The sequence below is a fragment of the Peromyscus leucopus genome, chromosome X, assembly GCF_004664715.2.
Source record: "Peromyscus leucopus breed LL Stock chromosome X, UCI_PerLeu_2.1, whole genome shotgun sequence".
NCBI lineage: Eukaryota > Metazoa > Chordata > Mammalia > Rodentia > Cricetidae > Peromyscus > Peromyscus leucopus.
The window spans coordinates 119,277,227-119,302,003 of NC_051083.1; the positions used below are offsets into that span (position 1 = coordinate 119,277,227).

Sequence of the window (24,777 nt, forward strand, 5' to 3'; positions counted from 1 at the left end):
GTTTGAGCAGAGCATGTGGGATGGTGCATGGCTTTTTGTACAGAGAGCTCTCCTTCTATTCCTCCTTCATTCTGTCCTCCAAATTGGCCCGTGGGGCTGACTGGGCATATTTCCTTCTGGAAGTCTTCACTAGCACTCTTGAGGTGGCTGGCAGGAAGACCCTTAAAAGCATTTCTAAGCAGTTTTCCCCGCTCCTGTATGGGCTAATCCTCGACTTTCCACTTTGGTTTCAGCTGCTGTTGCTTGGCTTGAGCAATAGACTTCTACTGTGTCAGGAGAGAATGAATTTAAAAGAATTAGATATAAAGAGCGATATAAACTTGACCAACTGCTTCCAACAGCACATGGCCCTTTACTGCCTGTAAAAACTCATTGGCATGGGATAATGTGCATGTCAGTCTTGAGAAAGACTATTAGGTTGCAGTGCTTTTGATTCATCTACCACTGACTTGCCCTTTGATCTCAAAATGTGACTGACTTGTCCTTTGATGGCTTCATAATCACCCATAATAAAATTGATTTACTATATAAAGTGTAAGAGTTGAGTTCTAAGCTATATCTAGTTTCTGTTATAGGTCAAATGTATGGAAGATTTCATTAGAATTTAGGTATGCACATTAAGCTTTCAAATCAGATTTATTTTTACCAATAAAAGTTAGTTTGTATAGAAATACTGCATATTCTGTAGTTCATATGTACAGTCCTACCCTTAATTCAGTGATATGTCCGTGACTGAGTTGAGAAGATGAATGGTATCAACTATAAGACATGCGTTATGCGTTGGAAGTATTTGGAACTTGATTACACTGTGTGATTCTGGCTCGCAGGAGGTGGGAAGCTCCTGGATCTATGCTTAGAACAGGTGACAGTACTTGAGCTTCTATTCTTAGTTTGACCTCAGCCCTTCTCTTAAGGTACTTACTCCAGTGTCTTGGTTCGTCCATCTGTAACACCTAAGATGCTGTTCCGTTAAAAGAGGGCCTGGTTTACATTTGCTGGCATCTGAGGATTTAACATAGTGGTGGCACAGCAGTTCATATTGCTGGGTAGTGTCTGTTTGTGTGCCTAATGGCAGACAATCTGACAAATTACTAATCACTACATTTAGAAAGTTACAGCTCTGGCGGGAATTGATATCTGATATTGTTGTTCTGTGTGGTCTAAGTTACCATCATAACAGTAGGAAAATAAACCCCGTCCTGGCTATGTTACAGAGGGATTAATCACTTCTTCAAGTCATTGCTAAAGCTCTAGCCCTTTGAAACAATAGAGAACAGAAGTGTTCCTTCTTTTATTGCCTCTTCCTCCAAATAAAAGTCTTACAACTAACTTTTGTTATACTTCTTCGCTTGTTGAAGTCTTTCCAAGTTAGTTTTTTCATAAAGAATGAAGGATGGACCATGTCAGTTACTTGAAGCAGCTAAAAATACCCTGTGCAAGTATGTAGCAGAGAGTGCTTTGAGTTGTACATTGAAGCAAAGAACCGAAATTCCGTGAGCTTGCCTTTTATACATTTGTCCCCAGCTCCTTGTGCCTTTGCCAAGACTCAGATGTTACCTGAGTAGAAGATGATTAGAATAGTTCAACTCTGGGTGAAACTGAAAAACCTGTATTACTATTTTCTAAATCCAACAGACTTGAAAGTTTGGGCCAACATGAGGGAGAGGATTCTTATCACAGGGATTCTTGGTCTTTTCATAATCATCTACCTAAAGGTTTTATGCCATGTGATACATGTGAGTCATGTAAAAAATGAGAACATTGACTTAGAACTAGGCCTGATTAACTTATTATTGATATTAGATACACAATATTGAGCATATACCATTCATTAAAATAATTCTATAGGGAAAGCAGGACAGCTATTAATATCCCCATTTCATCGATGAAAGAAAATTAGTTTTTCTGGTAAATAACTCGGTAGTTCGACCATCATGTTTGTGAAGACTTTGGTTCCAAGACTTGTGTCTGTCCTCTAGGTACAACACACTAAAGCCAGAAAAAAATGCTCATTGCTCTTAATTTTGTTAAATAAAAACTTAAAATGAGTTTAAATTCAATCTCGTTATCTCAATCCCATTGTACTAAAATTTAAATTGATTTTTTGTTTTTTGAGACAGTCTCGGGAGGTTGTCTGAGGTTGCCTGGTACTTGCTGTATATACTAAGCTGTCCTTGAAATTGTGGTAACACTCCCATCTCTGGCTTCCACATGCTAGAATTATAGGTTTATATCATCAACTTTTGCTTAAATGATTTGTGAACTTGTTCAGAGAGACTGAAAATTAAATACCTTATTGTACATTCCTGAATTGATGTCTTCTTTGTACAGTTCCTGATCCAAAATGGTTATTTATATAAACTTACATATGTATTTGTAGCATTAAATGGGGGGGATACTTTGGAGGGACATAAGAGTAATTAGGTTTTTCTATACTTCCACAGTCCTGGTTTGCTGCAACACTCCACGTTAACATCTAGCAACAATAGATAGTCTGTGTACTTTTAAAACAGTTCCCTCAGAACCAAGACACTGGAGTCACCCACCATCTGGCTCTAACACTCTTCCTGCCTCCTCTTCTCGTAGATCTCCGAGCCTTGAGGGGAGGTGTTTGATCAAAAACACCCCATTTAGGCTATGCCGACTTATAAACATCAGCCCTTCCCTTGCAGCCCATAGTTACTATTTTGTAATGTTTGCTGTGCAACTGGAGTAAAGGGCTGGCGATATTCCCTTTCCTTGTGTGTCTGTAGAAATGGGTTCATCAGTCACAAACAGTCAAGGACCGTCCATCCCTTCTGTAAGTTACTTCTGTGACCTTTTAAAAAGCAAGTGCCTGTTTCAGGAAGGACTGAACTTTGAGGCTCTAGGAGTCCAGGTACTCTTTGGTTTTGAAGCAGGAACAATTGTGGGCTGAGTTGAAATTTTTCTGATGTAGATATAGTTGAAGATTCCGTGGCAGACTTACATAATGACCAGGATTGTTACTTTGTTTTCCCCAGCATGCAGTAGTTTTAAGGTCAGACCTGTGACTCAGAGTTGTGCACTTTCTTGGTAGTATGCATCAGAGTGATATGTCTCCAGTCTCATCCCAGAAGGGCTTGTGCCCAGCTCAGGTTGCTCACATTATAATCCCCAGCTGAGAGGCCACCTTGCCTTTTTTTAATAGGTAAAGAAAACAACACGACCATTTGGAAGCCAAGTGCTTTAGAGTTTGTTTTTCAGCCTTAGGACTTAGTGAACACCAAGGCACCTCTTGATTGAGAAGTAGATCCTGCATTGCCACCAATCTCCCATGGTGTGGCTCTGCACGGACATGTAATGGTCAGTGTAAGTGTTTTACTAAGGTGAATGTTTAAAATTCATTTCAAATCGAAAGCAAGGCCCTTTGATTTACTTTAAAGAGTGCAGATTTGGGATCAAAAGCCGCTTCCTCTCTGGGTGGCTTATTAGATAAAGGTGATCTTAAGCATAGTTGGCATAAGATTTCTAGATGGCATCTTCTCTGTATGCACAGAAATAATCTAGGCTTTGGGAACTACCTGATTCATTTGAGATTTCCATTTGCTTTTCTCTCTTCTTTCCATATTTTTCCTTTAGGTTTTTTGAAACAGGGTTTTCTTTATTTGTGTAGTCCTTGCTGTCCTGGAACTCACTCTGTAGCCCATGCTGGCCTTGGCCTGGCCCTGCCTCCTGAGTGCTGGTATTAAAGGCGTGTGCCACCACCGCCCGGCACCTTTTTTCTTTAAAAAAAATTAATTAAAATATATAATAGCTCCCTCTTTTCCCTGTAACTCTCCCATGTTGACACCCCCAAACTCCCTTTCAAATTCATGCCTCTTTTTGTTTAATTAGTATTGTTACAAAAAGAGTGAAAAAGATAACAGCTACTCAGCTCCCTACTTCTTATATGTGTAGTCTGTCTGGAAGCATCAGAAGACAGCAGTAGCTGAGCATGGGAATACAGCATGCCTGTAATTTCATCACTCAGGAGGCTGAGGTAGGAGGAGCATGAGTTTAAGGCCAGCCTGGGCTACATGATGTGATTATGTTTCAAACATATCTCCCCCCCCCAAAAAAAAAAGTAGGAGGAAGAGGAAGAAGGAAACAGTGGTACCAGTGGTTGTGAATTCACAGGGGGAGTAGCTATCTGGTGACAGGCAATGGAAGGGGGGGACTTTTCATTATATACTCTTGTACGTTTTATTATTTTTTTGAGACACACTCTCACTACTTATCTCTGGTTGTTCTGGAACTTGATATGTAGACCAGGCTGGCCTTAAACTCAGATCTGCCCGCCTCGGCCTCCCAAGTGCTGGGATTAAGATGTGTGTGCCATGCTGGACTCCTGTCTCCTTTTAAAATGTATGTATTGAAGGGCTGATGAGATGGCTTTGCAGGTCAAGGTGCTTGTGCCACGCCTGAGCATCTGAGTTCAATACATGGAGAGAAGCAACTCCAAGTTGTCCTGATCTCCACCTGTGTGTACACCAGCCAATAAAGAAATAAAAGTAAGAATACTTAAAAGCACACATTTAAAAAATCCTCATACGGAACGATGCTAGTGGTAGCATTCCTTATACTAGCCAGAAAGTAGAGATGACTCAAATGTGTCAGCTAATACATGGATGAACAATATATTGTGCATATATACACTGGAATATCATTCAGTCATGAAACAAGGTATTAATTGATGTTATAACATTCTTGAAAATATCTAATGGAATAAAAATAGTGGAAGATATCAGACATAGAATACCACTTGTCTTCATTAGGGTTACTATTGCTGTGGTGAAACACCCTGACCAAAAGCAACTTGGGGAGGAAAGGGTTTATTTCGCTCATGGTTCCATATAGCAGTTCATCCTCAAGGCAGTGAGGGCAGGAACCTGGAGGCAGGAGCTGATGCAGAAGCCATGGAGGAGAGCTGCTTACCTGCTTGCTCATCATTGCTTGCTCAGCCGCCTTTCTTATAGAACCCAGGACCACCAGCCCAGAGATGGCCCCACCTACAGTGGGCTGGACCCTCTCTCATCAGTCACTCATTAAGAAAATGCCTTAGTTAGATCTTATGGAGGCATTTTCTCAATTGAGGTTCCTTCCTTTCAGATGACTTTAGCTTGCATCAAGTTGACATAAAACTAGCCGGGACACCACATACTGTATGATCCCATTTATATAAAATGTCCTGAACAGGCAACTCCATGGAGACAGGAAGTAGGCTTGTGCTTGTGAGGGGCTGGCCTGGGGTGGGGAAGGGAAGTAGGCTTGTGCATGTGAGGGGCTGGCCTGGGGTGGGGAAGGGAAGTAGGCTTGTGCATGTGAGGGGCTGGCCTGGGTGGGTGCTGGTGGTGGGGAGAAAGAAGAGTGACTGCTTAGAAGGCCAGACTTCTTTGGGAGTGGTTTACATCCTCTGGAGTTAGATAGTATGGATGGATATATAACTATGTGAATATGCTATAGACACATTGAAGTATGTATATTAAAAGGGTGGGTTCTTATGCTGTGTTATTTTATGGCATATTTCATCTGAGTAGATAATGATCAGCTTGGTGAGGTCTTGAACTTGGAAGCTTTAACAATTACTGTGAACATGTAAAACCATGCACAGCTTTCTTGAGTTTCTACCCAAGAAATATCATTATTATCATTCTGAAATATTTTTATATACTATTATGGGTAACTCCAGAAGACTACCTTTACTACCATTCACCGATGACCTTTCATTTTTTAGAGGCATATTGCTAACCCAAACGAATCCCTGATTGGAAGCATAGGTAAAATACATAAGGCACAGGGTTGAGACATTATGACTGTGGACCTTCCCCAAGCTCTGCCACTAGAGAGGTGATGGGAGTTTGCAGGGGAGTCTCAGGAAGACATTGAGAGCAGTCTGCCCTTTCCTCCAAGTTGATCCCACAGCTGTCCCCTGCCTCTGTCTACTTCTCAGGGGCTGTACATTGTTCTTGTCCCTTTCCTTGCGTTCTCTTGGGGTGAGCCGAGTCATAGGGTTAGGGAGGGGAAGGGTTAGCTTTAGGAGTCTTGGGTGATCTCTGTAGGCCTGACAATACAGCCTTTCCACCTTTTTTTCTTGGTCCCTGGTCATTGTAGATAGCTGTCTGGAAGGCCAGTTGCTGCCATTTCATCTATCCTGTCCACAGACCGGTTAGAAAATTCTTCTTGACTTTTGACCCAGAAGTCACCTTGGCATAGACATGTGGGATTGACTTCATGCATATTTGATATGTATAGGATAAATGGTGTATATTTCTAACACTTGAGACTTTAGGCCTTGTTGTACTTGCCCAAGCTGTGAGCCAAGGCAACTATTTCACCTGAGCTTCTGAGCCTGTCTTTTTGTTTTGTTTTGTTTTTTGTTTTTCGAGACAGGGTTTCTCTGTGTAGCTTTGTGCCTTTCCTGGAACTCACTTGGTAGCCCAGGCTGGCCTCAAACTCACAGAGATCCGCCTGCCTCTGCCTCCTGAGTGCTGGGATTAAAGGCGTGCACCACCACCTCCCGGCAAGCCTGTCTTATATATACATGGTTTCATAAAATAGGTCTTCCATATCTACTTCCCTGGCATTCATTGAAAATTAGCTTACAGAATGCAATTGTAGTTTGCATCCTGGAGATGGTTCCTGGCTATGGGGTAGCCTCTTTTTTTTTTTTTTTTTTGTTGGTCCTGAGAAATCAACTTAGGTTGTGAGATGTGTGTGATGCAGTTAACCTGCCTTATTCATTCATACTCAGAAGTTGTGTGGGAAGTCTGTTAACTCTAGGTTGGAAAGGCCTCCTTGTCCACTCTATCAACTGGGTTCTTTTTTTCTTTTTTTTTTTTTCCTTGTAGGAAGGCTATAGGAAAGACTCACTCCTAGATCAGGCAGGTGCCCTTCAATTTACCTAGCCATTCCCTTGAGAATTCAAAGAGCTTTGTTCTCACGTGGTCTCTCTCATTTGTTCAGAAACCATTCTTACTCCGGTTTGGATATGCAGTCCTCTCCTTTGGGCTGTTGTATTCCAGCCTCCATTCCTCTGAGTCCTGAGGACTTTGAACTTTGCTCAAAGTTCTTCAGTTATTCACAGGCCCATGGTCTTTGAGACTGGGCTCTTGGCCAAGATTCTGAGCTCTTATCTCCTTTCCACATACCTCCTGTGAACTGGTGAACTTAATAAATTCTCCTTGCAGGAAGCTGAGGTTTGGGACAGCTACATTTTTGCAGTGTTGTTAAATAAATAATATATAGTGATTGCAGTGTGTCAGTCACTCTCCTGAGTAACAAATATGCTTTATTTTTCATAAGAATATCACACAGGTCTTCACAATGAGATCACATAGGCACTATTTTTATTTCCAGTTTGCAAATGAGCAAGTTGAATTACAGAGAAGTTAGATAAAATATTTCCCATGTCATAGAACCAGAAAGTGGTAAAGGTTAGAATTCTCCTCTAGACATTGTGGCTCCAGAGTCCATTCTATTAGGCACTGCATTATGTTCACCTGAGCGTTATAAAGTCAATATATCCATATTAAATTTGGAGAAAATCAATTCTTTATCTTCAAGATGATATTAATTGTTGAACCAATCTCATGTAAAATTAAGCCTTGAATTTTCTTTATGGAGGGATTTGAAAAGTTATGTGTGATTCACACCACTCTAAAGTTCATGAATGAAGTAGAATAATTACTATTCATTACTCTTTGTCTCATTTTTCATAACTTAAGCAACCTTGATTTATGTACATTTAGGCACACATTTCACATATTTGTTTTTTTATTGTTACACTGCTTGAAAATAAAATGAAGTTTAGAAAACAAGATGGGTGGCGCACGCCTTTAATCCCAGCACTCGGGAGGCAGAGCCAGGCGGATCTCTGTGAGTTCGAGGCCAGTCTGGTCTCCAAAGCGAGTTCCAGGAAAGGCGCAAAGCTACACAGAGAAACCCTGTCTCAAAAAACTAAAAGAAAAGAAAACAAGATGGGCTGGAATTAAGGTTATTGTGGCAGTCTTTCCAAGTGTATGTCCTTTACTAGCTTTTTGCTACATTAGACCTAGTTAAGATCCCTTTTGGGGATGTTCTAATGGACTGTGTTTAGGGTTTTGCCTATGTGCAAGCCTGTGCTCTACTACTGAGTTCTGTCTCCAACTCTGCTGCTCTCCTTTCTGTGAGACCTGTTTGCTGCCCACTGTGCTCTCCTCATTCTCTTCAATGTACTTGCTAACTGCCATAGAGAACACATTGCTTGACTCTGGGAAATTGGAAATTAATCACACTTGCTCTTAGGTGTCAGTGGTTCTCGTAGACCCCCTGGCTCCCCCTTCAACCTAGTCTTTCTATCTTGTAGCTCATTGTCAACTACCACTTTGAAGTTAGCCAGAGTTTATGGTCTTGTCAACTAGACTCTAACCATTGCATGAGAGAATCCACCATACTTCATTCCCAGCTCAAGGTTAGTGACCTCAATTCATCTCCATTGATAATTAGAAAAGATAAGGGACCATGATCATAATTTACTATAAACTTTATCCCTAGGTTTTGTGCTATAATGAGTAAAGACCCCTTGGTGGAATCATCTTGATTGGGTACGAGGAACAGTGCCTTGTGTTGGAAATCATTTCAACATGACCATGAAACACTCTATGCAAATGAAAACACTGTGGTGGTATTGTGTTGCCCAAAATATTGTGTACTCTAATAAATTTATCTGGGGTCAGAGAACAGACAGCCACTAAATACAAAGGCTAGAAAATGGTGGCACTCACACCTTTAATCCTAGCATTCCAGAGATAGAAATCCCTCTGGATCTCTGTGAGTTCAAGGCCACATTGGAAATAGCCAAGCATGGTAACATACGCCTTTAATCCCAGAAAGCCAGCCTTTAAGCCCAGGGAGTGGTGGTAGAAAGCAGAGAGATATATAAGGCGTGAGGACCAGAAACTAGAGGTTTTTGGCTGGTTAAGCATTCAGGCTTTTGAGCAGTAATTCAGCTGAGGCCCATTCCGGATGAGGACTCAGAGGCCTCCAGTCTGAGGAGACAAGACCAGCTGAGGATCCGGCAAGGTGAGATAGCTGTGGCTTGTTCTGTCTCTCTGATCTACCAGCATGGACCCCAATAACTCGCCTCGGGTTTGATTTTATTAATAAGAACTCTTAAGATTCCTGCTACAAAACACCCTCAGACTCGGCCCATGGTATATCCCAGTTCTTCCAAAATCTCTGTTCTCATCATATATAGACTGGCTGTCAGGGAAGAAAAGCTACCCATTGGGGCAGCGATCTGTTGGTAGACCACACACCAAGATCACTAGGTCAGTTTTCACAAAGTAGTGCCTGGCACAGCAGAATAGCTCTTTCCACAGAAAGTTATTCTTGTTTGCTTTCAACATGAGTCACTGTGGGCTACCACTCTCTTGGATGTGCCTGTGGGTACTTGTGGGTGGAGTCTAGATTGAGAGACTTGTAGAGCAAACAAGACAAATAGAAGCCAAGTGAGCTTTAGCCCTCTGTGATTTTTCAATTTGCCACAAATCCAGAGTGGCTCCATTATCAAAATAGTTAACTCCAGCACCTAACAAAATAGGGACTTCCTGAGTCACATGCAGATCACTTCTTGGTCTTTCTTCCTATCATCCTCACACTCTACCACATTAAGTTCAGATTGTCTTTTGAGCAAACCCTAATTAACCATGCATGAGTTTCTTCAACTTCAACATTCAGTTCAATAGCTATGCTCTGTTTACAGTTTGAAAAGAGGAATGCATAATATTGTATAATATTTAACATAGTCTTTTAATAAAAAGAAGATAATCTCTCACTAGTCTGAATATTTCACACCAGAAAGGAAGGCTCACAAAGAACTATGGGCTCTTTACAATCAAGGTAGTCAATCATAACTGTCAGCACTAAGGATAAAGGTATGAGGGAGAGGGCTGTAGCTCAGTGGTAGAGTGCCTGCTCAGCATGTTCAAGACCCTGGATTCCAGCCCCACTACCAAAGAAAGAATAAAGGCATGGGTACTCTATTTGGCCTGTTCTTTTTCCTTTTTAGGAGATGAATCAGCTGAGTGAATGGTAGACTAAGGCCACAGAATGCTTAGCCCTCTAACATCTCTCAGAAGCTTGAAAGGCTCATAACAGGTGGAGTTGGTGACTGCCAGGACTTGGGATGACTGAAAGGGTGTTTTGAATCATGGCACATGGCAACATGGAAATAAAACAGATATATCACAAGTGGATGGTAGAAATAGACTAGGAGAGAATTTTAACACCTAAAATATGACAAAGATTTATCCCTACCAGTAGTGTCTCAGATTCATAAGACATTTATTTTCCCTTGATCTGATGGTCTATATTTATATTATATATTCTAAAATTTTTCTGCGTTCTTATTTCCTTGTTCCACTTTTCTCTTCATTCTTCATCTAAATGCAATCTCTGTTTTTGTTTGTTTGTTTGTTTTAAAGTCTGATATCACCATAGAGACTTTCTTTGATAGCCATATGTTCAGTGTTATTCTTATGGTAATTTCTGGTGAGAGTCTCACGAAAATAGCTACATGATGTGGTTTTGATAGTTTTTGTATCTTGGTAAGGGTCTTTAAAAACATGGAAAAGGACAGACTTAAGGGACAAGAAACTTTAAAGCTATTGCTAATCATGAAATGACATTTCAAAAATCAAATAACACACATCATAGCATATACCATTCTTAATCCCTGAGTATTATAAAGAAACCATAGGGCCTGGGGAATTGCAGAATAAATTATTTTCAATAGACTTACTTGGCATTTTCAAGTTGCCTCGATATTTATAGTCTTCTTTTTGTGTATCTTATATCATTTGTAATGGGCCTTCCCTTTTCCATAGCCACTCTTGTCTTTTCTCTGAGACTCAGAGACCCTTTGGGTGAGCAGAATTCTGGGTTTTCATTTGGCTCTTAGGTTACGAAGCAGCACTTGTGTGGTCCCAGAGTGTTCCTTCATTTTGCTCTTTCATGGGTATGCTGGGAATTGTGACATTTAAGAAGTGACATTGCAAAATTGGACATGTCAGTTGGCAAAAGGGCTCTTTTCAACCTTAAAGATTGCCAGGAACCCGAGATGGCTGAAGTGGCTCTGGACTTATTTCTGGCAAGAGTACACAGGGCACAAAATACTCTGGACAGTTCAACATTGAATCACATCATATCATAGTACATGACGAGATGCTTTAACCATGTGTTTAGACTCAGGAGAAATGGTGGAGGGACTTGTGGCCTGACAAAATTATACTGGGAGAGACTTACAACCTATTAGTTTATTGGTAGTAGGAAAGAATAAAATAATGTATAAAAGTTTAAGCTGAAACCACCAAGACTCCATAACAGGTTGTAATCAGGCTCTTGCTTTTGGCTATGACTAGTGGCTTTAATTGTTTTAATAAGTTTTCAGTAATCCGGAAATGTTCTTGAGTAAAAAGAAAATGGAGTAAAACAGAAGGCTGACCAAGGTCATGCTGTGAAGGAGGAGGAGCTCTTGAGCTATATACAGGCCAAGTGGGTCACCAAATTTGCTTTTTGACTCTTGGGTTTCACCCATTTGAACTTTGAGGTGTGATCCTCCCGGTGGCATTCAGAGGCAGAGTCAAAGGTTGGATTGCACAAACGGGATTCCATTATGATCTTACCTTTGGTCTTTCTGACTTGAAATGCTAGATCCCGTTAGCCTGTGTTTGCTGTAGCCTGTGTTTGCTGTCGACGTCTCAGAAGAGCCTCACTGGAAAGGGCTGGCGAAGTACCACTCTTTCACACATTGTCTCCTATTTTCCTACTCACGTGGAATTTCAACTTCAGGCAGCTTTTGGACTTTATCTCTTCCTTTGCAACTAGTAACTCCTCTATCCCACCCTATAATATCCCTTCAACCTAGTCTTTTCCTTCTGTCCCCATTGCTAGTGCCTCCTATTCATTTAGCCTACCATACATATCATCTGGTCAAATGCAGTGCCCCTCAAGGCCACGCCCCAGCCTTTAGACTCTCCCTTTGATAGCTCCCCTTATCACTGCTTACATCACTCAGATCTCACCCTTCCTTTGCACCAATTGGGAAAAAAAGCCCTGTGTGTTCTGGCTTTCCTGCCCCTAGCTTTGGTTGCATCACTTCCTTATCACTCTGCTTCTAACAACCTTCTCCCAACCAGAACTCATCCTGCTTCTTGAGCATGCCTCATATTCATCTCATAACTTGACCCACATTCTATCTTTTTCTCGAATGACCCCTCCTCATTCTCTACACAGTACTGTTTTCACTATTCAGGAATCAGTCATGGCATAGAGGCCATGATATCAAGTGTTTTCTGGTCCCCATCCTGATAGGATTTCTGTCAATGACAAATAGTGTTAACATTGTATATCTTTCCTATAACATCATGCTCTGCCTTGCATAGAAATATTTTGTATATTTATCCAGGTAACACTTCACAGTAAGGACCATATTTTATTTCCCATGTTTAGCAAATCACTTTGTAGTACATAGTAGTAGGACATCTGTCTAAGTGTTGGTCATATAAGAGAAATGAGTGGATAGGGTAGCATAATCATAGATGGATCCCAGTGAGAGGATAGAATGCATCCATGGGTTGTTGGAAGACAAGGATGAGTAGATAAACTCTGATGTAAATGGTCTTGGGAGGATAGATCACATGCTAGAGGGGACTGAAGGGATTTGATGCCTAGCACTCAATAAAAAGTCATGCTGATCTGGCTAGCATAGGATAGGTGCCAAAGAGAATTGTTCACTATCTGCCAGCCAGCTTCCCCCACAGTGTAAACAGTACACTGATTATCAGAGGGGTTGTTAAACATCGTGCAGTCAATGTATAACAAGATCAGCTGAAATGCCAATGAAGTTTGGGAATGTTTGGGTATCTGCTAAGTAACCATCAAAGTGTCTGGACAATTGAGCCAAGATGGGACAATTTATTAACTGTTCTTACTGAGAAATTCTTTTTTTCTCATGGAAAAGGGCATTTTTAAAAAATTTTCATTTTAGCTGGGCGGTGGTGGCGCACGCCTTTAATCCCAGCACTCGGGAGGCAGAGCCAGGTGGATCTCTGTGAGTTCGAGGCCAGCCTGGGCTACCAAGTGAGCTCCAGGAAAGGCGCAAAGCTACGCAGAGAAACCCTGTCTCGAAAAACCAAAAAAAAAAAAATTCATTTTATTTCTTTATCCTCATTTTTCTCATTTTTAATCAGTTCTTTGAGAACTTCATACAATGTGTCTTGATTATATTCACCTCCTTCCCTCTCTGAACTCCTCCCAAATCCAACCCCCTTCACTCTGTGTTGTCTGTTTTTTAACCACATCAAGTAGAGTCTGTGCTGCTCATATACTCTTAGATGTATGGCCTTCCACTGAAGCACGGTCAACCTTCCAGGGGCCGTATCCTTAAGGAAAACAGACCCTTCTTCTCCTAGCAGCTGTCACTTGACAGTAACTGTTAAGCTAGTGGTTGGATTTGGTAGCCACCCTTCCCTCTCTGGGCTGGGCTTTTGTCTGGCTAGAACCTCTGAAGATTTGGGCATGCTGTCTTGATTGGTGTGAATTCTTATGTGCAAATACCCTGCTGTACCTAGCCCTGGCTCTTACAATCTGTCCGCCCCTCTCTTCCACGACCATCTTTGAACCTCAGGAAAAGGGAATGCAGTGTGAGATGTCTCATTTAGGGCTGAGCATTCTTCGGTCTTAGTCTCTGCACTTTGATCAGTTGTGGGTTTTCTGTGTTAATCATCATCTACTGCCAAAAGAAGCTTCCCTGATGAGAGTTGAAAAATGTACTAATTGATGGTTATAATGATAATTCATTAGAAGTCAGATTAATACTATGCCATATAGCAGAGTAATAGTGTTGTGTTCTCTCCTATGGTCTGTGACCTATCTAGCGGCAAGTTGTTAGCCCCAATAATGGAACCAAATGTGGGTTTCATCTTGTGGAGTGGGACAAATATAATCAGAAAGTGGTTGGATATTCCCATAACATTCATGCCACTATTGTCCCAGTGGACCTATCTCATCAGGCCAGTTGTTACTATAGCTTGCAGGGTTCATAGCTGGTAAGACTGATGGCTGTGCCCGGGCGGTGGTGGCACACACCTTTAATCTCAGTACTTGGGAGACAGAGCCAGGCAGATCTCTATAGAGCGAGATCCAGGACAGGCACCAAAATTACACAGAGAAACCCTGTCTCAAAATAACCAAAAAAAAAAAAAAAAAAAAAAAAGAAGAAGAAGAATGATGACTGCTTTTCTCCTCTGATAGTGTACATAGTACCTGCTAGCCAGTAGGGATGAAGCTTCCTGGTGAGTACCAGTTTGATTTCTCAATGTTCTATGGCTCAGGTATGCAGTATCTCTACAACAGGGTCTTACCATCAAGTTCTGTAAGGTAACCAGGAACATTAACAGTAAATGGCCCATAATGCTTTAGTTTGGTGAAAGATCTAATTGTGTGTGAGGGTTGACATTAACACTAGGAGCCAGTGTCCAAAGAGACAGTAGTCATGTCTTATATAGTCTCTTCGGAAATCTGGGTTACGTGGTTGGCGTATGTTGCAAGTGGAATAAATGCAGTAGTAGGTTGAGCCGCCAGATCACACTGTCATTACTGACTAGTGGTCACCAGGTAGTTCTCTTATCTTTGTATCTTCTCTTCTATTTGAGGAAAAATAGACCCAATTATATTTGCCTACTTCATGAAGCCATATGTCCATAATCTCTGTTTGCTTTTCAAAATGAACCAACACCTAAATGAACCTTCGAGTTGCTCTAAAACCTCCATCCCAGTGTCAAGCTTGAAACCGGAATTGGTGTCCTGTAAGACCACAGTAGATCCACGAAGCTTGCTGCTCACAGCACTGTTAAGAGGGACGTTTACAAATACATTGACCCTACTGAAAGGAATACCTCACTAAAATAGAAAGTTTAGGAGTTTTAAAGGTTAATCATCTAATAAAGTAAGAACATTTCCCTACGTGAAAAGTGTGTGTTGATTTTAGGGGTGTGGTATTATTGTAACTAGTCAGTCTGTTATAATTTAATCATCCTGAACAAGGGAATGTCTAGGAAGGTGTGGAAGAAAGCACAATGCCCGTACTTATTTTCCTAGGCTTATTTTTTTAACTAAACCACCTGAATTTTATTCTTATACCAGGCTCCAGATAACCAAGAGTAGGCAGAAATTTCATTTATCTTTCTGAGTAACTTTTCCTTGAAAGCTTAAAGGTCAAAAGAATTGGGAAACTCATTGACCCATCTCTGCACATCACATTTGCATACTCTGTGCTGCAGGACCGTGGGGACAAGCAAAGCAGTGCCCTAGCCCCTAGCCTGGAGCATACATGATCGGACAGACTAGTGCTTGTTAAGTCGTTAGCCCGGGGCCTGTCCCAGAATGAAAGTCTCCTCCCTTTCTTGGAGTTCATAACCAAAGCCAAAGCCACTCTTTTTCCTTCCTTCCTTCCTTCCTTCCTTCCTTCCTTCCTTCCTTCCTTCCTTCCTTCCTTCCTTTTTCTTTTTCTTTTTCTTTTTCTTTTTCTTTTTTTTGAAACAGGGTTTCTTTCTCTGTGTGGCCCTGGCTGCCCTGGAACTTGCTGTGTAGACCAGGCTGACATCAAACTCTCAGACATCCTCCTGCCTCTGCCTCCCGAGTGCTGGGATTAAAGGCGTATGCCACCACCACCCAGCACTAAAGCTACCTTTTCGATTCCAGATCGGACTGTTTTGGAGGACTAAGTGCCACAGCCAGTGAGATGGGAGCCAGGGCAAAGGAAAGGTCCTAGACAGACTTTGAGGCTTTTCTTAGAACCTGTTCACAATCGCCAAGTATCCAGCCAGTGATGACCCATGGAGTTGCTATAATGTATGATGGTTGATCTCTGTATTCGTGTTTTATCATTGTCTCTGGCAGCAGAAAATGTAAGACAGACCGCCTCTATTGTAGATGTAGCAGGGTTGTGCTTGTGTGGGACCTTTACCATTCCATTCTCTCTGGGGCTGGGGGGAGAGTGGCTCGAATTGCTCCCCATTTCAGTGATCTGCTGTTTGCTGGCACATAGCCAGGAAGACATTAAATGTCCTTAACGCTCTTAAGTTCTCTCACTGTAGTGCCTAACCTCCTTTAACTACACTGGTAGCAAAAGCCCATCTCCTGTAGTTACTTTTACAATTAGCAGGATAAAAATGCATTCTTTATAGGACCAAAGGCAAGCGCTGGTGGCATATAAAGTGAATTAATAAGGTTGGCTCAGCATTAAGCTATGTCAGAGCTGAGTCCAAATTTTATTCCGGTACAGGGATGACTTTCTATGTGGCCTCTCTGGCTCTGAAGCTAATTTGGATGCTGAGTAGCCCCACAGGTATTTATATGTAGCGTTTGGTATTTTTACTGGGTCCTATTCTTCTCCCTTGGATCACCTAAAATGGTTAAGAATTTTCTAGTGGGATTAAGGTTGTGATCTCAGGGGAGGGTGGGACATCTGCTCTTGGTTATTTTTGTGTGAGCTGCTTCCCCTTAAATGTATGTGCACCAATGAGCCACAGCGTTATCATCTGGGCTTGAGAGAAGACAGGTCTAGGTGCTGCTCCGAAACTTGGCCTCTGAGCCATGGCTTCTCAAAGACACTCAGGTAAAAACTCTCTGTTCTTCTCTTATCTTAATGACACTCGTTCCAGGCCAGTGAATCTGTCATTTGTCTAAAGATAATTTTGGATTGAGTGATTTTAGTGTTGTGTAAATGGTAAGTAAATCCTAGCTGGTATCTGTTTTATTCTCATGCTGTTTCAAAGATGAAAGTGTTCTTCCTCGAGTAAGCTTAGACATTGGATTTTTTAAAATTTGTTTTACATTTTCAGGATGTCTTATGAAACTAAGAAATGATGTGAGGAAAGAAGTTTGATTTTTTTTGTTGTTGTTGTGGGGTTGGGTTATTAGGAATTTTGGTCCTTCATAAGGCTGCTCTTCAGCTCTACAGTGCTTGAAATCTAACTTAAGGTGTTTGGGAAAAGTAAATTGAAACGAGATCGGGAAGAAGGATTATTTGTAACTAAAAGTTTCTTAAAGGACTTAACACATCTTTCCTTTTTCTGAACAGTAGTCTTTATTTTTCTAAAGAAACAGTTATACGTCTCTTTGTTGCGGAAATTATGGTGTTTGTTATTAACTGAAAAAGTTTCCTATCCCCTAGATAAAGACCAGGAGTGAGGATTTTCCTCCTGTTTTCTAGCCTGCCTTAAGGAGCCCTTTGGCCCTAAAACAAGATGCCTGTGAAATAGGGTGGAGGCTGGAAGGCCACTTCTGTATCACTCCGCAAAGCCAAGAGTGGGGCTCTTGCTCTCTTGCCCTCTGCCCAAGTAACACTTCCCCCTCTTGGAGCTGATGAAGAAAGATAGATGGGCAGAAACCAAACACTTGGTCCTGTCTCCCACTTTCAGGTTAAGGGACAAAGTTACTACTGATGGTAGTCTTTTTATTGATTCGATTTTTATTTTGGAAGTTTCATTTTTTGAAACTCGGGATTGTCTGTTGATACACTTTTTGAAGAAATGACCTTTCCGATGGTTGAAAGCACGTATGCTGCAGTGGCGTTCCACACTTTCATTCATTAGTATCTACTTCTTGCTTTTGTTTCTAAGTGTTTAAAAGCTGTTTGAGGATTTTTCTGTAACCCTCAGTGACAGTTTTACAAACATGGTTGCCACATGCCTGAGATTGTGATTATCTGCCAACCAGGCGGCTGTACCAGTTGTCCTAATGGACCTTGACTGCACATCAACTACCTAAGTTGTGAGGTAATAATAATAATAATAATAATAATAATGATAATGTAATAAAATTAAATAATACATAATAAAAATAATACTTGTGAAAACAATTGTTTACACTTGGTACATGATTTTTCAAGTCAAGAAATAACACTTTGCATTGTGTTACATTTTTTGGTCTATAGAAGCAGAGAATAACTAGTTCCATAGAGGAGAAAGAAGTCCTCACAGAAGAAAAGTCAATGTCTCTCTGAAATGGGCTTCAATTGAGCAAAATGAAGGTTCAGATCTTTGGATTTGGATTCATTTTTAGTGACCATCCACACAATCAGAGGACATTTTAAGAAAAAAATGTATACATCAGCATTGAACATTTTTGTCTGCAAAAGCATCAGTTCAATTCCTTTTACTCTTTTGCTTACTCAAGGCCCAGGATGAAGGGTGTAGAGAGAGTTAAGATCATTTTTTATATCCTACAGTTTTGATTCTTTTCACCAGCCAACTGCCCAGTAGCCCTCATACATGCCAGGCCTTTTTTAATGCCAGAAATGGAAGCTGAGAGTTGGGGGAAGAAGAATCGAAATGGACTGCCTTCTTAAATCACTGAAGAACGGGAGGCAGAAGATTAGGCTGAGGGGAAACCAAATGTTAGTCTGTATTCTTTTATTTTTTCATTTTGATTCTTTACATCCACTAGATCCCACTGCAGTTTCCCCTCCACTGCTCACAGCCCCCTCCTCTCCCATCTCCCCTCTCCCCTAGGTCCGCTCCTCCTCCATTTCCCTTCCAAAAAGAGAGCAGGCCTCCCAGGGATAGCAATCGAGTATGCTGTAACAAGTTACAGTATGACTAGGCACAAACCTCCATATCGAGATGTAGAAGGAAACCAGTGGAGAGTCAGATGCCCCCCACTCCCACTGTTAGGAGTCCCACAAGAATGCCAAGCTGTATACAGCCATAATGTTTATGCAGAGGACCTAGCTCAGGCCCAGTCCGGGCTCCATGATTGTCACTTCAGTCTTTGTGAGCCCCTGTGAGCTCTGCTTAGTTGATTCTGTGGGCCATGTTATTGTGATATCCTCCACCTCTCTGGTTCCTAGAATCCTTCCTCCCCATCTTTTGTGGGGTTTCCTTGGCTCCAAAGAACTAAGTATGACTGATTAAAAAAAAAAGTCAATGAAATGGTTCCTAATGATATTCTGCTATACTCATAGATTGGTGCCTAGCCCAACTGTCATCAGAGAGGCTTCACCCACGACTGATGGGAGCAGATGCAGAGATCCACAGCCAAACACTAGGCGAAGCCAGGGGAACATTTTGTATTCTTAATGACCACTAAATGACTGCCTACCACTTTCCCACAGCTGAAGAAATCAAAAAGACATGGTCCATGGCCACTGGTCATGAACTTTCTTCCTATATGAGAGAGAGAACATGCTGCATGTGGCATGTACAGCATTAAGGGAAAATTTCCCAGGCAGATAGAGTGGTAGTAGGATTCCAACTTTGTCAGGTGGAAAAATAGTAGCAGATTTTTTTTCATTTACTAATACTGTATCCAACCCTTCTGACACCAGACATAAATTAAAATGGTGTTATCTGCACATGAGTGACCCAAAAGAGCTTTTAATTTTATTTTTTTTACCAAATGTGGCATTCTAGAGAAATTACTAGTATCATTTTAATCATTGTGTTCATGTTCTATTTTTAAACTAGAAAAAAAAACACTTGCTGAATATTCTATGATATTTGATAGACTGCTTTTCAGCTATGACTCATAAGCTCCATCTCCCTGAGGCTATTTAGGTGTTTATTTCCAAATGTCTGATGACACATCCAGGTGTATTAGCAGGTCTGTGACACAAGTGTCCTATTCATCAGCTGAGCTTCTTTCCATTTGTTGAATGTCCTCAGGAGTGCAATATGTCCTTTTCTTCGGAAGCCAACGTTCATTGCTATGGCACTGGTGTGCTACACTGAGCAATGAACAGACTAGGAGAAGCTGGCTTTTGTTTTCCATCTGGGTGGTGGTCAGTGTTTGCACTTAGAGTAGTCAGGCAAAGCACACAAAAGAAAGCTGCCTAGATACAGCGCCCGCTTCCTCCTGAAATGTTGGTTTGAACCACTGGGTTTGAGGACAAGTGGACTTGAGCAAGTTCCTACTTTGTTCCTCGGTGCTAATTCTGTAGGTGTATGATTAAATTTGAAGCTAGGTCATCTTTCTTTTTTTTTGTGTATACATCTGTGTGAGTGCTTAAATGTGTGTGTGTGCGTGCACTTTCTCTTTCTCTCTCTCTCTCTCTCTCTCTCTCTCTCTCTCTCTCTCTCTCTCTCTCTCTCTCTCTCACACACACACACACACACACACACACACTCTCTCTTACGGAGGCCAGTGGTCAGTGTTGGGTGTTTTCAATCCCTCTCCACCTTACTTTTGGAGACAGGAGCTCTCACTTAACCTGGAGCTCACCAGTTGAGCTTGACTGGCTGGTCAGTAGAAGCTTCAGGGATTGTCCTGCCTGTCCCTTCTTCCTCAGGCACACACCACTGCACCGGTCTTTTTATGGGTATTCTCACAATGAGCATCTTACTGATAGAGACGCCCCCAGCCTCTTCAGTCTCTTTGTTGAGACGTTGAGGTTTCTGTACGTACCTCTTGGCATGTTGCCTATAAATCAGGATTTTTTTTTCTGAAAGAGGAAGCTTGCTTATTAGGTGAAGAATGATGTATATTCTGAAGCAGGCATAGAAAGAAAATCAGGCTGCCACCTTAGAATAGAGAGGTAACATTTGATCACTCAGCCACATCTCACTGTATTAAGCTAAGCATCCAGAGTTGATTTCCTTAAATACATTTATACCAAAGATAACTTAGAAAAATCAGATGACAGTTCACATGACTGGGGACCTTAGGAAATGAGAGGTGAGATTTAAAATCAGGACGTAGTGTTTTGCATTGCATTAGGTTCCTTCATCTGTGAAAGTAGAAGGAATTTGGTTTACGAACGAGAAAACATTTTCTCAGAAGGAAAATCAATATTGCCTAGAAATAGAGGCTGAGATCATTGGATCAGAATCCATTGTGAATGCCTGTCCACACGCTGAAGTTTTAGAAGGTTAGCAGTGGTGACCTTTCTCCACCTGCCTGCCAGCAGGGCACACTGAAGGACTTTGATAGGTAAGGTCCTAGACTAGGTCCCTGGGCTCCTATTATAGTGGCAGAATTTTCTGTGACAGAATCCTCACTCCCATGTACATTGAGATTCAAATTCATCCGAGAAGCTACCCTAGGACAAGATGTCCTCCACAAAAGAAGCAGTAAAGGAGGCAGCACTGTGACCACATGTAGCAAAATTGTCATTTAATGATGTATGACCTTTCCAAGTTCAACCACCATAGGGCAAGGCAAATGTGCCTGAAGTTTGTAGGGTATAAAAGGTTGAACATTTCGTGTACTTACAAATTGCTAAAGGGATAAAATGATGTCTTAAGAGATAGGTGCTACTGGAGTATGAGATCAGCAGGAGTAGATAGAGCTCCACCAGAGAGGTTCATTTTCTTTCTCATGTGCTAATTTCTAATGAAGGCCAGGAGGGGGGTGGCAAGCTTGTTTCCTCCCATGAATTCTCAAATGTGGCTCCATCTTCCATGGTGCCGAGCACTTAGGATATTTATTCTCCTTTAAAGACCTCTGTGCGGGCATTGCCATTGGTCAGATGGGTTCTCGGCATTGTTAATTCCTATGACTGTTCTAGTCTTGAACATACTCCCCCTATTTTCTGTGAAGTTTAGGGGTAATGACTATGTCATCAGTAGGAATACATGACTCCAGCTTTGTAGTAAAGCTCATGCTGCAAGGTTTGGAATAGTTTTGTACGTTTGTACGAAGTAATTAGACAGGCAAACGAAGTTGGATAATCCAGGCTGCCCGAAGTTTCACTTAGATTTCTTGCAAAAAAAAAAAAAGTTTGTGAATTTGACATTACTAATATACTTTAAGTATTCCAGCTTGTTTGTGCATTAGGCAATAAAGCCAACATTCCTAGACGTTCTAGTTTATCTTGATTAATAGGTGTTTCCACACATAGAAATGACTTAAGTCAACTGTTAAAATCAGTCCTAAAATAGTCCCTTGGAAGCCTGTTTTCTCCAGCTGTACACAGAGTCTGGGCTTAAGTATATTGTGGTGGGGAATCTGAGGTGATTCTGATTTCTCTTGGTTTTAAAATACAAAAAAATTGTACTGCCAGAAGCAAAAACTTAGAATTACTGAGACCCAAGGCCTTTCTTATTGGTACCATTAACTTAGAGTTGGCTCCTTTATTGGCTCCCTGGGTATGCTTTAGGACACTGTGTTAAAGGAATGATATGGAGGGGTGCTTTCATTGATGGGCATTTTCAATACACTTCAGTAAGGCATGCCCAGCCTGCAGCCCACAGACTACATGCATCCCAGGATAGCTACAAACATGGCCCAACACATTTGTAGATCACAGCATCATGTCACAGTGTCAAAAGGTTGGACCCCCGCTCCTGGATACTTCTCTGTTCATTGATGAGCTGTGAATTCTTTTGTCATTTGCATGCCTGGAAACTGAGCAGGTCATGTTCTGTAGCTGTGGGACTTAGCAGTGAAGAACATGGGATTGGCTCTGAAAATACATGCTTTTAAAGTGAGGAAGGCCTGGCACATACCTCTCTGGTTTTATAAACCATAGTGTAACTAGCCTTTTCTTGAAAACCTCTAGATACCAGCTAGCCATAGTGGCTCATGCCTATAAAAATTTTAACAGTTAAGAGGTCAAAGTAGAAGGTTGACCACAAGTTCAAGACCAGCCCTAGACTACAGAATTAGACTTTGTCTCAAAGAAAAGCCAAAACAAAGCTCCTAGATACCTAGGAAGGGAGTTTGCTGTGTTTTCTAGCATTTTTTTCTTTTTGTATGACACCACTACCTATATTTTCACCAGAAAGTTAGAGCTCAGCACTACCAAGAGGCGCAGGGCTCCTTTTAGGTGCAAATCAGTGCGGTTCTTGGATATAGAAATATTTAGAATCCACCAATGTTTTCCTCGACATTGAAAGAGTGATAGTAAAAAGAAAGACCTCAGTAAGGGAGAGCGACTGCTTTTCAAATGTGGCCCAAGATGATAGGGTCTGAAGGGCTAATTCCAGGAGGGTTGGTGTGCTGCGCAAACGGTTTCCTTGCCAGTGATCGTTTTACTTATTTTGTGGTACCAAGGGTTAAAACCAGGGCCTCGTGTGTGTTAGACAAGGATCCTGCCCCTAAGCTGTATTCTCAGCCTTTTAAAACTTAAAAAAAAAATCATGAGATGACAGTTTCATTACATTGCGTAAGCTAGCTTTGAACTCATTCTGTCGTGCAAACAGGCGTTGGACCTGTGATCCTTCTCTATCAGTCTCCTGAGTAGCAAGGGTCGCAAGTCTGTACCACCAGGCTGACATGGCATATACCCTTACTAAAGAATCACTTGGTTTCTCAGATCAGCCCCTAGCAAGAAAACAAGAGATGGCAGAGACCAGCTAGAACAAACGGAGAGTGATTTTCCATAGGCTCCAGGTACTCATGCCTGTAGACGACAGGAAGTTGAACCGATGCCTCACAGTAACTTAGTAACTGGGGAGATCGGCCTGGCTTCCTTGTGTGTGTGCACTGTGTATCTAACCTAGGCACACAAGGGAACCTCCCTGGTATGCTTCCCTATTGACCTGAGGGCGATCGAACTGTGCTAGGCAACTGTTGTACAGAAATATCGCTCATTTGCTCCCTGCGTCAGCTCTTTGAGATGAGGGGCCTGGAGGTGGGAGTGTAAAGCAGTGGGCATTGTGTGTGTCCCATGGCTTCCTTTCCCTTGGTGAGTGACAGGCGGCACGGACTGACTGACAGGGGTCTGAGTGAGAGTTCATTAGCCTCTGGCCAAGCCGCCCAGGCGGGTTCCCAGACAAAGGGTGTGGTTTCCTTAGCTCAGTCTCTGCTATTTGGTTGCCTATGGCAACAAGATCCAAACAACTTGGACATGTGGTTGTATTTAAAAAAAACCTTGGGAATGGGAGCCGGAGCCGGAGTTTGGGCCATTCACTTGGTGGAAGAGCCGCGGTGAGTAGCAGGCAACTGCTCGTTTCTCCCCCACTCTTTCCTAAATTACACGCTGGATGAAGAGTTGGCTTCAAATAGTCAAGGCTCTTGGACTTCTAGCAGAAATTAAGGAATTGCTGTCTATTTAGTCATGTAAATTCCTCGTTTTAAGTGGGAGAGGAACAATTAGCACATGTGTAAAGAAATTGGGAACTAATAGAAACCCGAATTTGGTGCCTTCCTGGTGGCAGGAGTCTCTGGAAAATGACTTGGCAAAGGGACTACGGAAAAGCTAGCAGCACTCTGGGTCTTGGCAGGCCTGTTCTGTATGGCTATCTAGGGCCACAGCTGGGGTGAGGGTGGGGAGCAGAGGGAGGTGGTTCATGTGAAGGGGATGGAGAGAGGAGGGTCTTGAAATGATTAGTTTAACCCTTCGCAAAAGTCAGTTTTCCAGATTATACTTGAAACTTTTGCGAATGTGCCGAAAGGTAACACTTCAGTGAATAGGCCAGTAATCATTGCTTTGACCTGAGAGAGATTTGATTTTGATTCTTCATAAAACTGCACCTCACTGTGGCAAATAATTCGTAATTGCCAATGTGCCTGTGCCAGGCAAGAATGCCATTCTGTAGCCCTGCTGCCCAGGCCTCAACTATCAAAGTATCTGGGACAAAACTTTTTGGGATCTCTTTGAGGACTGAAACTGCTTCTGCTGTGTTTCAAGTCCACTTTAACATTTGAAACAAGTTTGTGAGGGCCGCAGATGTGCCTGGTGGTAAGGACTCGGCTGTTAAATTTCTGTTCTGATTAATAGAACTGTACAGATGGGAGGGAGGGGGACCACCAGGAAATACCCGCCCCCCCTTCCGTGCAAAGGTGACGTGGTAT

At 41.9% G+C, this 24,777-nt stretch overlaps 1 protein-coding gene across 10 annotated transcripts in view; it reads left to right on the plus strand.

The window, feature by feature from the left end:
- Positions 1 to 24,777, plus strand: part of Fhl1 (four and a half LIM domains 1) — a 121,802-nt gene that overhangs the window by 91,025 nt on the left and 6,000 nt on the right. The window contains exon 1 of one of the 10 annotated variants that reach the window (XM_028889904.2): positions 8,345 to 8,449. The exons of 5 other annotated variants lie outside the window; for them this stretch is intronic. Coding sequence is in view for 3 of the 5 variants with exons in the window: in XM_028889901.2 (XP_028745734.1) it covers positions 16,636 to 16,657 (22 nt within the window). In the remaining 2 variants the exon portion in view is untranslated. Of the gene's footprint in view, positions 1 to 8,344; positions 8,450 to 16,481; positions 16,658 to 23,810; positions 23,911 to 24,777 lie in introns of those variants that run through there. 4 more of the 10 variants (XM_028889901.2, XM_037199041.1, XM_028889905.2 and 1 more) reach the window with 4 other exon arrangements.